This window comes from Saccopteryx leptura, chromosome 5 (assembly GCF_036850995.1).
Source record: "Saccopteryx leptura isolate mSacLep1 chromosome 5, mSacLep1_pri_phased_curated, whole genome shotgun sequence".
In the NCBI taxonomy this organism is placed as follows: domain Eukaryota; kingdom Metazoa; phylum Chordata; class Mammalia; order Chiroptera; family Emballonuridae; genus Saccopteryx; species Saccopteryx leptura.
The window spans coordinates 154301036-154313704 of NC_089507.1; the positions used below are offsets into that span (position 1 = coordinate 154301036).

Here is a 12669-nt window from a genome sequence, read left to right on the forward strand (position 1 = left end):
CGTTATGGAGAGAACGGATTGGAGAGGTCTGAGAGTGAGTATAGAGGGAACAGTTAGAATGTGAAACATCAGTGGGGTAGAGGAGGCAGCCCTGTGAAATGGGGTCCCACTCCCAGTGAGGCCTCATGGGGGTGAAGAGCCTGAAGCCAAAACTGGATACCAAGTTAACCCTCAGGGGCGCAGCTTGGCCAGCAGCCCAGGACATGGACACATGGACAGAGATCCTACCATTAACCCCCCCCCACACTCATCCAGGTGCTGTCTGTAGGCAGCAGGGTATAGAATGCATCATGGCGGCCTCGACGGGTTCAGGGGTGAAGAGGAAGGCCTGCCATACCCAGGGGCCCAGCTCCTCGTGGCCCCAGAAGTCTTCCACACTTGTCATCTCCAGTAAATCTCAAAATTCTGTATAACGGGCATTTGTTATTATTGCCCCATTTTGTGGATACGGAAACTAAGGCACATATGGGTTAACTGACTTAGCCAGCATTACAGAGTGAAACAGAACTGGGGTCCCATCCCACCTTTGCCTCTCGTTAGCCTTGGGTGGGTCCTGATTTCTTGTAGAGACACCAGACTCTTGCAGCCTGAATAGGGGGCGGGGTTTACAGATACCGAGTACAGTACTGTGTGGGCCACAGCAAAGGTCCAGGAAGCTGAGTGAAGTCCTCAACCTCGTTCTTAGTGGCACATCTTCCCTCCACAGAAGCACCAACCACAGAGCTGGGGGCCACAGCCCCCATTTGTCTGCCCTGGGCATGGCCTGCTGCTTGGAAAGAAGGGGTGAGTGTGGCCCACTGTGCGAGGCAGTATATATGCCCCTTTGTCCCTGGAGGATGTGCCCTGCTTCCCATGCTCCTGCCGCCTGGCCCAGCCCTGTTGACAAGGATGGAGACAGGAAGTGACTGCAGGCTGAGAGCTGTGTGGAGAAGAGGAAACAGACCAATGAGCAGAGAGAAGCAGAGTCCTTGTGGACCCTCCTGTGGAGGAAGTGGATGACAGCTCAGTGTGGAAGGCTGGGCAGGCTTGCCAGGTGTGTGAGAGGCAGCCTTCCCACACAGAGCTGGATTTGACCACAGCCTGCCCCACACCTTAGTGCTACCATCTAATGCCAGCTATTTAACCCAGAAGAACAGCCCTCAAGGCCTAAATTTCTTGAATACCCAGCTGGGAAAGCCTGTGATACTGCCAAGGGCCTTGCTCCTTGTTGTCACTCAGAAAACCTTAACCCCTGCCTTCATAGTAAGGCCCGAGGGTGGGATTCTGAGCCAGGTCATCCACAGGAGGCTAGAAGTATCTGATTAATTCCAGTGGAGGAGAGGGCAGATGAATTAGGAGGCAGAGTGGCCATATTTCAGGGGCACAATAGAGAATCTTGGGGAGGAGATTGTGTTTATGGGTTCATAAGCCAGAATATAGGCTTCTGACATTAGAGAACAAAGGAAACAGAATTGACCTGAGCAGGGATGTTTGAAAAGGGACTGTATTCTATGAGGGATGGGAAGGCAACCCTCAGCAAGACTGAGCCGTGGAGTGCTCCAAGAATACTCTTCTCTTTGATCCCATCGTGAATTCTAGTTCCTGCTGACTAATGGGAAGAAACTTCTTCTGAGTTCTGAGAGCTGCCCTGCATCAGCCAGGAGCTGGGTGGTGGACAGAACCCTGGAGAGGCCGGCATCCTCGTGGCCTTGCTGTCACCCCCTTCTGACACAGCACATCAGCTGTCCCAGTGGGCCATAACCCGAACTTATGCAAAACTCCCTGCCTCTGAAGGTCAGGTCAGGAAACTTCCAGGGGCCTGCACTCTCCATCAAAGTGAAGCAGGCTCCTCTAGGAGGTGGAAAGATTCTAAAGGTTGCAATGTTTCCTCTGAAGTTAGAACAATTTCTGGAAACATGAAGTGTATGGAAAGTAAGACAGAGCAAAAGAAAGACTGTGTGAGGGGAGAAAGCCATTCAGGCCGTGTCTCCGGCAGCCGCCACACAGCTCTGTGCTGCCCCAGGTGGGGACTGGAGTGCAGAGGCAAGGACACAGGCACATTCAGCACGAGGTGTCTGGTGCTCATTCACCATCCCTTAGGAGAGACAAGCCTGTTAATATTCACAGCTGGATAGATTACTGCAAGGAAATACATGGTTTGGGTGGGCCCACCGTCTTTAGGGAAGTGTCTTCTGAGGGAGCTGGTTAATTCTTGCAAGGTCTGCTATTGCAGACCTGGGAGGGACACAGACCTCAAACATTTCCTGGGGTTTTCTTCTGCACGTTGATTGGTTCCCAGTGAGGGTGTAGAGTATAGTCAGGAGAAGTCTAGACTTGTGTGAGCTCAGAAAGTTTCAGACTCTGAAACCATTTCTAAGCTAGGACAAAAAACAATGAATCATCAGCAGCCTGCATATTAGAGTGGTGGGAAAAAACTTTACAATATATATTTTAAAGTTTTATACTCATATCATCTCCATTACTCGTTTGCAGCTCTGTACACTTGTAATTTATCATAGTGTTTTTTATACTTCTTTATGTAGATGATTAAAATAGTTGATTAATATCTGCTTGTCCCGCTAATCTTAATGCTCTTAGTCTTTTCCTGTTTTATTCAGCACCAAACACAGTGCTTGATACGTAGTTGCTGCACAACAGATGTTTGTTGAGTTGTCATAAAAAAAATATCTCTCAGCTGCAGTTTAGTAATTTCTTTGTAGTACACAATAATGCCAATAAGGGGCGATAAATACCCACGACTGAGGATTTTAAGCGTTTGAGACGATGGAAGCTAAGAATACATAATGCGACAGATTCTTTTGCTTCATCAAATGTGCAGTCGGGTTTATTTCCCCAGCTAACACTCAAATAAGAGAAACAAGATGTAGCAGAAATGATCAGCCCTATCTGCATTCAGTTCGTGCCTCTGCGGCAGACAGGAACCTCTTCAAATGCCTTACCTTTGAAACTTATTTCCTCGTCCACAGCACAGTGGCAGGTTACATTATAAGGACTAGATGAAATGAGATGTTTTAGAACTGAGCCCACTGCAGTGCTGTGGAATAATCATTGAGCTTTCCAACAAATGATGAGGCAGATGAAAACCTCTCTTCCGTTCTGTATATTCCTATTCTCAGCAGCACATTGGTTCAGCGGAAAAAGAACTTTTGAGTTTGCTGGACCGTTCTGAGTCCACGTTTCCTTGTCCATGAAATGAAGTTGAGGATAACCACCTGACAGGACTTTTGTGAGAGCTAATGACAGCGTAGATCGTACTAGTCAATACAGAACCCAGTACCTGCATGTGTTTATGTACACAGATGTGTAAATTAAATAACATTAAAATATTTAGTTCTTCTGTCACAAATGTAACATTTCAAGGGGTACATCCCTCAGTGTCTTCAATGTTTATGTGTGTGTGTGTGTGTGTGTGTGTGTGTGTGTTCTCAGCCTTAACACAGTGGTTGACACATGGCCAGTGGCTATTATTTTAAACTGTGTGGTTTATAGAATATTCCATCATCACAAGAAGTTCTGCTGGATGGAGCTGGCTAGAAGATAATAAATGTCAATGAGTGGTGGCCACTTTCAGCAGCAGCGTTTGTTACCCTCCAGTGGGCACTGCAAACGTTCCTTCCATGTGCTCATTCAATAAGCTCGTGTCGAGCACCTGCTGTCTGCAGGCCCCATGCTATGTGCTATGGATACATCAGTGAGCAAATCGTCTTTGCACTCTGGGAATTTTAGTTCAGTAATAGATATTGAACAAATAATCTCCTAAATAAATAAGAATGACAGATGGTGCTAAAACCTCTGTCCTAAAAACCTATTTCTCTGTTACCAAGTGAAAGTTAACAAGGACCAAACCATCCCTTTGGGTTGCTTGGGGATTCTAAGAGATGCTGAATGTTTAACGGCCACAACTACATAGTACAGCTATTAAGAAGAACAGCTCAGAAAGAAATTAGTTCACTCGGTCATTCATGAAGTAGTAGTTACTGAGCACCTACTCGTAGCAATTAGGCACAGAACAAAAGAACACAGCAGCCAAGACTCTCTGCCCTCAGGGAGTTCACATTTTGAACTGAGGAAGATAGACAATGAATAAATAATTCCAGTAACTTGTATAATGATCAGCTTTTTAGAAAAATATAAAGCAGTGAAGGGGTTTAGGGAACCCTAGGAATGTGAGAGTTGGCATTTTAATGATGAATATTTTAATATTTTTTAGTATCGCCCAGTTCCCTTGCCTCGCAGGAGCATGAATACATTTAGTTAATGCAGCGTTCCCATTTCACACATGAAAATGAGCTGCTCAAAGAAGTGACACAATGACAAACCAAAGACATCCAGACAGACCTCCCGCTTGCCAAGAGTTTATGGCGCTGCTACTCGGGAGATCCTAAGCAAAGAGCTGGGGAGGGGGTGGGTTGCTGAGATGACACATGAGCCAGGAGGGACAGAGATAAGGATAGAACTTACTATAAGGCAAAGGATTTGGAAACAGTCATCTAAATACGCGAAGCAACAGCCAAGCAGAGGGAGAGATTCAGTCCAGCATGGTGGTGGAGCATTTCAGCAGGACATAAAGAAAAGGCAGAATTTCTTGACTGACCAAGATGACATAGGGTGATGAAGGGGAGACGTGTGAAATATCAAAGCAAGGGGCATGTTTGATGATGTCTAGGGACACAGGGATGCAAAACAGAAGAATGAAGGAGATGTAAGAAATGAGTTGTCTGCTGTCTAGAAGAGAACCCTCAACGGAATCTGATTATGCCTACACCCCTGAGCTTGCACTTCTGGCCACCAGAACTATAATTTTCTGTTTATAAGCCACCCGGTCTGTTATAGTTTGTTACAGCAGCCCGAACTACTAAAACATTAGGGAAATATATATCTAATTCTGTATGTATAATTTACAGCCTCAAAGTTCTCTTTTCTATTATGTTCAAATATTTATAGATTATTAATGCCATCAAAAATTATTTTCACATCAACATTTAATACAGTTGTTAAAGCAGAGTGCTATTGACTTTACAAAATAAACAAACATTTCAAGCAATGATATGCCAAAAAAAATACTTTTAATTCGCAGGTACTATTTTCTTGCAAGAGGAATGAATAAGAGTTCAAGACCCTTTCTTCCTAAAGAGACTGAAGAGACTGTGGCTTTGTTCTTGTGATGATCCAGCCAAAGCTAAATTACTTTATCCAAAGGAGCATTCCCCTGATTGGAAAAGCTCAGCATACTTAGAACTTGACAGGATGAATTTCTGAAAGGAAACAGCCCCTCCAGATGTGTGAGGGCTCTTGAGCACTCAGTTCTTTTGAACAAATATGTTGGCTATAAAAGTCATTAGATCTTCTGCAAGGCATATGTAACTTTGATAGCACAAAATTTACGATTGATTTTTTTTTCTGAAGGATTTCTAGACTAAATTAATTTTTTAATATATTGACCTCAGGTGCCTAGCTATTTTTAGATAAAGCTTTCCAATTCCCCTTAACTTAAAAGGATGCTGTGAGAGATAAGATAGGGAAAGCATTACACAGGCAGAAACCTTCAAGGATGAAGAACACTAATAGCCAATGGTCCCGTGTCAGTGCATATGGAAAGGCTGACAGAAGAACAGTCCTTAGCAGACTCTGGATCAGCCAAGGGGCTCACTCTGCCCTGTTCTTAAGTTATTTCACAAGTACCAGCTCCGCCCAAGATCCTTGGCCAGATGAATATTTCAGCAAACAACACCCACCTAGAAAGAGATTGAAGACCACTCATACACAAGGACATATGATATTGTGATACAATAAATATATACTGGGTCTTGGTTCCGAATTCCTGACACAAAACTTTTAAGATTCTTGGAATCTCTATAGTGATGACAGTGTCTTTTGTATGTTAATGAGATGACTGGTGGCTGGGGGCTCCTAGATAACTCTAGAACGGGGGCTGGTCAGGGAAAGACCAAAGCATGATTAGAAAATTGGGACTTTCAACCCTACTCCAGAATTCCAGGGAGGGAAGAGGAGCTGGTGATTGATGAGTTCAATCACCAATGGTCAATGGTTTAATCAATCATGCCTATTGAATGAAATTTCGTAAGAACCCTTAAACTATAAGGTTCAGGAGCTTCCGGATTGGGGAACACATAGAGGCCCTGGGAAGGTAGCGGGCCAGAGAGGACACGGAAGTTCTACACCTTGTCCCGTGCATCTCTTTTGTTGGACTGTTCCTGAATTGTATCCTTTATACCTTTATAACCAACTGGTGAGAGTGAGTCAAGTGCCTTCCTGAATTCTGTGAGTCATTCTGGCCCATGGCCAAAGGAGGGGGGTCTCTCTGAGGTACATACAGATGGCAGTCTGGGACTTGTGACTGGCATCTCAAGTGGGAGCAGTCTATGGGACTGAGCCCTTACCTGTCAGGTCTATACTAACTAAAACAAAACAAAACAAACAAACAAACAAACAAACAAACAAACAAAAAACACATATTGGGCCCTGGCCGGTTGGCTCAGTGGTAGAGCGTCAGCCTGGCGTGCAGAAATCCCGGGTTCGATTCCCGGCCAGGGCACACATCTGCTTCTCCACCCCTCCCCCCCTCCTTCCTCTCTGTCTCTCTCTTCCCCTCCCGCAGCCGAGGCTACATTGGAGCAAAGATGGCCCGGGCACTGGGGATGGCTCCTTGGCCTCTGCCCCAGGCGCTAGAGTGGCTCTGGTCGAGACAGAGCAATGCCCCAGAGGGGCAAAGCATCGCCCCCTGGTGGGCAGAGCCTCGCCCGCCCCTGGTGGGCGCACCGGGTGGATCCCTGCTGGGCGCATGCGGGAGTCTGTCTGACTGTCTCTCCCCGTTTCCAGCTTCAGAAAAATACAAAAAACAAAACAAAAGACATATTTAGTGTCGGAACTGGGACTAAAAAACTGTTCAGAGCACACAAGGATCAAACTTACCTATTTAGAAATTTTCAAGTCCAAATTGCTTGATTCGAAACTCAGCACCTGGCAACCTATCGTCAGGTGCCTGAGCTCCTGAAGAGGGCAGGTGGGGGAGGGGGAACTTGCTGAACGGGTGAAAGAAGGGAGCCTTTTCCTTCTGTAACCTCCCTCCTTGAAACCCCCTGGAGCTTTAGGAAGACCGCCCACTCCTGGGTTCTAGCTCTTACCACATCGTGTGACTCTGTGAACCTCACATTGTGCTCCCCGTTAACTATGAGTTTCTGATCTCTGTGTCCCCAGTGCCAAAGAGAGAGCTGGGCAAGAAGAGGGCCAGAGTGGATTTTGGTGAATGGATTTTAATGCAACATGAAGGACAGCAGAAATGTATGTTTAGAGAATGAAAGAACCATGGAGAAACGTGTCCTTGACAGCCATAGAAGGAGAAGTATTTGTTGGGTAAAAAAGATTTTAAAATGGCTGTCAAAGTTTCATTTTCTGAAATTAATAATATGATTGTCATTGTTGTACGTTTTGGGGTGGTTTGTTACACGGCAATGGAAACCAGAACAGACCTTGGTGTCTGGACGTGGCTGCTACTGAAATTCAAGCCCAGCTGGCCCCTTCGTCCCCCTGCAAAGCTGGTCCCTCCTCTGGGCCTCATGCATGGGGTCCTGACGTGGAGAAGTCCGTTTTCTCTCTGGAGGGAAATTTCTTACCTTCCAGTGTGCTTCTGGGTGTAGAAGGAGTGGGCAGCAGGTCCCAGGTCAGGATGTACAGAGAGAAAGAGAAATGCAGGGTTCCCTAAGGAGGACAATACTGAGTAGGCACGAAGCCAGCCATGTGTGCAGAAGCGGCCAGCCTGTCCCGCTACCAAGTGGCAAAACTTACATGAATACCAGTGACTTCCTCAAAAATATGGTTTGAATTTTTTATTGGCTGGAATTAATCATCTAGAAGCATGTAAATACCTTCTTTAAAATTGCACGTCTTTGTTCTTTGGGGGGGGGGGGAGTGAGGTTTATTTTCTTCTTTTCCACCCTCCACCTGCACAATGTCCTTTAGCTTTGCTGGGGCAGCAGAGGGTCAGGTATCAGCATACCTGCCAACTGTGAGTGCCCTTGACTCGTGGTGGGTGCCGAAGCCACCACCACATTCTGCACTGCCTGGCTTCCCAGGGACTGTGCTCCCTTCTGCTCCTGTGCCTGTTGTTACCTGAGGCACCCTTGCCAACTGGTGGCTCTGAGAAGAAACCTGTTTATATCTCTCAAAAGTAAGCCTAGTCCTGTTCTATTTGTCATGGCTTTTAAATGTCTGTTCTACAAAAGAAAAGTCCCTATAAAAAGAAGTCAGACACTGGAGTCTCAGCCAGAGATGACAGCAGCCTGGGGACAGGGAGCTGGTAGCAGGAGAGGACAGGTCCGGGTAATCTTGCTCTGACCCCACGGGGTGGTGGACCTAGATTTCAAAGGAATGTGAAAGTTCACGTCGCACCACTTCAAGTGACAAGAGACGTCTGCTACCTGCCCCAGTCCTTGTCCTTGTGAGAGTGACCAGAGGCCACGGATGAGGGATGCTAGCCACCCACAGCCAGGCCCCACCAACCTGAAAGCTGCATGTCACCATCCTTGCCCACAGGAAACAGCAAGGCACTTGAGTGTGAGGACACACTTAGGGACAGCCTCTGTGAGCTTGCCCTTGGCCTTGAGCGCTGGGGCACACTACTGTCCCGAGTGCGGTGGCCTTTCTGTCTGTCCTGGCTCAAATCTCAGCCTAGACAAGGGCCTGGGATTCATGCTCTGCTGACACCTGAAACTCTGGTGTGTGTTCTGCTTTGTAGTTCTTCCCTTATGGTGACGCCTCCAAGTTTGCCCAGCACGCCTTCCGAACCTTCGACAAGAACGGGGACGGCACCATCGACTTTCGAGAGTTCATCTGCGCCCTGTCCATCACCTCCAGGGGCAGTTTCGAGCAGAAGCTGAACTGGGCCTTCAATATGTATGACCTAGATGGTGATGGCAAGATCACCCGAGTGGAGATGCTGGAGATCATTGAGGTGAGTGGCGAGCTCTCTCGGGTGCGCTCAGGACCTGGGCTGTGGGGCACAGACAGCAGATCCCCAGTCTGTGCCCCAGCTTCCCTGGGCATAAGCCTCTGGTGCCTTAAATTCTCTTAACCCTGTCCCGCATTCCAGCCCATTAGGAGAAGCCAGAGCCAAGCTCCTGGGCGTGGTCAGCTGAAAGTCAACATTTTATTTTTTTATTTTATTCTTTTTTTTTTTTTTTTTTGCTTCAAAGGAGACTATTTATTTATTTATTTATTTATTTATTGGTGAGATAGAGACAGAGAGACAGAGATAGACAGGAAGGGAGAGAGATGAGAAGCTTCACCATTGATTGCTTTCTCATATGTGCTTTGATGAGGGGGCTACAGCAGAGCAAGTGACTGACCCCTTGCTCAAGCCAGCAACCTTGCGCTCAAGCTAGCAACCTTGGGCTTCAAGCCACTGACCTTTGGGCTCAAGCCCATGACTATGGGGTCATGTCTATGATCCCACACTCAAGCCAGTGACCCCGCACTCAAGCTAGTGAACCCACAGCTCAATCTGAATGAGCCTGTGCTCAAGCCAGCAACCTCGGGGTTTCAAACCTGGGTCCTCTGCATCCCAGTCTGACACTCTATCCACTGTGCCATGAGCTGGTCAGGCTGAGAGTCAGCATTTTAACCAGCCACTCACTCACTGTAAGATCTTCCACAAAACTAAATCTACTGGGCACCGAGGCGGTTCTCAGGACTGGGTTCTCCACCCATGGCTCAGCTCTGCTGTGCCGGAGCTCGCCCACTTCCTCCAGCCAGCTTTCCCCTCGTGGGCATTGGATGCTGCTGTGGCTGCTGCGATTGGCATTAATCATAATTTATCAACCATAAACTCATCCATTTTAACTGTATAATTAAATGCTGTTTAGTAAACTTAGCAAAGTGTGCAACCATTGCCATAGTCCAATTTTGCACATTTTCATTCCCCAGTAAGATTTCTTTGACCACCTGCCCGTTCTCACCTCCAGACTCAGTAAACTCTACATTGTCTCTACCTTTGTCTTTCCCGACGTGTTATATAAGTGGAATTATATAAATATAAGTATGTGGCCTTTTATGTCTGGCTTCCTTTTTTTAATCTATGTAGTAGGATTTATTGCATCCCCTTCTATTGCTAAAATAGTATTCAAGTGTATAAATATGCCATATTTGTGGATCTATTTACTAGTTGTTTCCCTTTTTAGCTACTGATAATGTTGCTATGAACATTTACTGGCAAGTCTTTGTATAGATGGGCATTTATTTATTTTTATTTTTTATTTTTTTATTTTTTTTTTCTGAAGCTGGAAACGGGGAGAGACAGTCAGACAGACTCCCGCATGCACCCGACCGAGATCCACCCGGCATGCCCACCAGGGGGCGACGCTCTGCCCACCAGGGGGCGATGCTCTGCCCCTCCGGGGCGTCACTCTGCCGCTACCAGAGCCACTCTAGCGCCTGGGGCAAAGGCCAAGGAGCCATCCCCAGCGCCCGGGCCATCTTTGCTCCAATGGAGCCTTGGCTGCGGGAGGGGAAGAGAGAGACAGAGAGGAAGGAGGGGGGGGGGTGGAGAAGCAAATGGGCGCTTCTCCTATGTGCCCCGGCCGGGAATCGAACCCGGGTCCCCCGCACGCCAGGCTGACGCTCTACCGCTGAGCCAACCGGCCAGGGCCGGGCATTTATTTTTTTAAGGCATTTTCCTAAGAAAAAAATCGTTTCTTCCTAGGAGATCCTCACATTGAGTACTGTGCATGACTAATGGAACAATTGGAATCTTCTTGTTCTGGTCTTTAATTTATGAACACAGTCCCTAATCCACAGCTTTCCTTCCACTAATTTTTTAAGGGCTAAATTTTAGCGTTTATCTTGCTTGATTGTCTAAACAGATTGTAAGTTCCTCTATCAGTTGAGACCACATTTTGTCTTTTCCTAAATCACCGAGGGCTAGAGCTTGTTGACTCTCATCTACACCTCAAACTCGGAGCATTCAAACCAAAGCCATCATTTCCCTCCCTGACCCTGTTCCTAATCTATGGTTCTCAATCTCACCACTGAGCTACTCTTTCTACCCACTTCCTCCAGCCAGAAATCTGGCAGTCATCCATGTTTCTTCTCTACTCAGTGGGATCTGAGATGAATCTGATTATATCATTCTCTTCTTTGAAACCATGACAGGAGTCCTTTGAAGTGAACTGAAGTTCTTTAGTCTATCATAGGAGAACTTTATGGTCTACTTCTTGTTTCCCCAAGGCTATCTACAAAATGGTGGGCACCGTGATCATGATGAAAATGAATGAGGACGGCCTCACGCCCGAGCAGCGAGTAGACAAGATTTTCAGCAAGATGGATAAGAACAAAGATGACCAGATTACGCTGGATGAATTCAAAGAAGCTGCCAAGAGCGACCCTTCCATTGTATTACTTCTGCAGTGTGACATTCAGAAATGAGCTGAGGTCAATGCTATGGACTGCACAAAAGTCTCAATGTTCCATTCAGTCTGCAGCTATTCACACACACACACACACACACACACACACACACACACACACACACACACACTATTGCTTGGACTACCTGTTCATGGACTTGCTTCCTGTGTTTGAAACACTTGTATGCATGAGAATGTCATTTGCTAATGAATTTTAAAAAGCATATATTATAAAACAAGCCAACCTGCCACAATATGATATGTGTAATATTATTTCATAACCAATCCTCCTTCTCCAAAGCCTGGCCAGAAATGTGCTGCAAAGAGTTATATGATTTCTTGTTCATGTTTTGCTGCTGCTTGTGTCTCCTTAATTACATAATGTTGGTAGCACTGAGACCCCACGCCCCACCATGGTATTGTAACTTAATTAATTATAAGCTGTGTCATCATGCTCCTGTAAAATAGTACTGGACAGCCACACGGAGGGGTCTTTGGCTCCTCTGTGTGGTCCACACACAAGCGCTTGTATTACCAGTGAATAGCAATGTACTGCATTTGCATGCCTTTTAGGTTTGCCTTAACTCTTACCTCATTTGCATCCTATCAATCTGGAAAGAGCTGTTTTGGAATTAATGCAGTATAAAACTTAAGAATCCTGCTAGATGACTCATTAATTAAGTATATCTATCTATATAGACATGTACACAAAGATATTATTTATTGAAAGGAAAAAAAGTGTATTGATTTCTGCTTGAATTTTCAAAGCTCCCGAAGAGGTGGCAATAGATGTCCCAAATAAATTTATAACATTTGACTTTTTCTTTCCTCAATTCTTATTTTATAATTTTAAATTTGAAACAGTTATTCATAATTATCAAGGGTCAGCTAGCAACAAATTACCAAATCTACACTTAAACGGACAACTCTGGAATTTGAAGAATTAATGACAAAAAGGAAAAATGCAACCTGATTTCATCCCGGCCCTCAAAAGAGGGACAATTCATAGGGCATGTAAAATTTACAGAGAACATGCAACTTTTTCATTCTCAAAAAAATGCTCATGGTATGAAAATAAATTTCATTTCATGAGACTGTGCTGCTAGCAATGCATCATGTCCTACGCAACCATGCAGAGGACACGTGCCGTGGGCTGGGACGTGTCCTCCTAAAGAAGCCTGCAAGAAAGAAGACGTCTGTCTTTCCAAATCAAAGGTACACTTGTCGTTCTTTCAATGATGGAACAACA

At 45.9% G+C, this 12669-nt stretch overlaps 1 protein-coding gene across 2 annotated transcripts in view; it reads left to right on the top strand.

The window, feature by feature from the left end:
* VSNL1 (visinin like 1) overlaps positions 1–12237 on the top strand; it is an 83833-nt gene extending 71596 nt beyond the window's left edge. For both annotated transcript variants that reach the window (XM_066386194.1, XM_066386193.1), the window contains exons 3-4: positions 8756–8971; positions 11242–12237. In XM_066386194.1, coding sequence (XP_066242291.1) covers positions 8756–8971; positions 11242–11439 — 414 coding nt within the window. In that variant the 3' untranslated portion in view covers positions 11440–12237. The remainder of the gene's footprint in view (positions 1–8755; positions 8972–11241) is intronic.
* Positions 12238–12669: the final 432 nt, after the last annotated feature.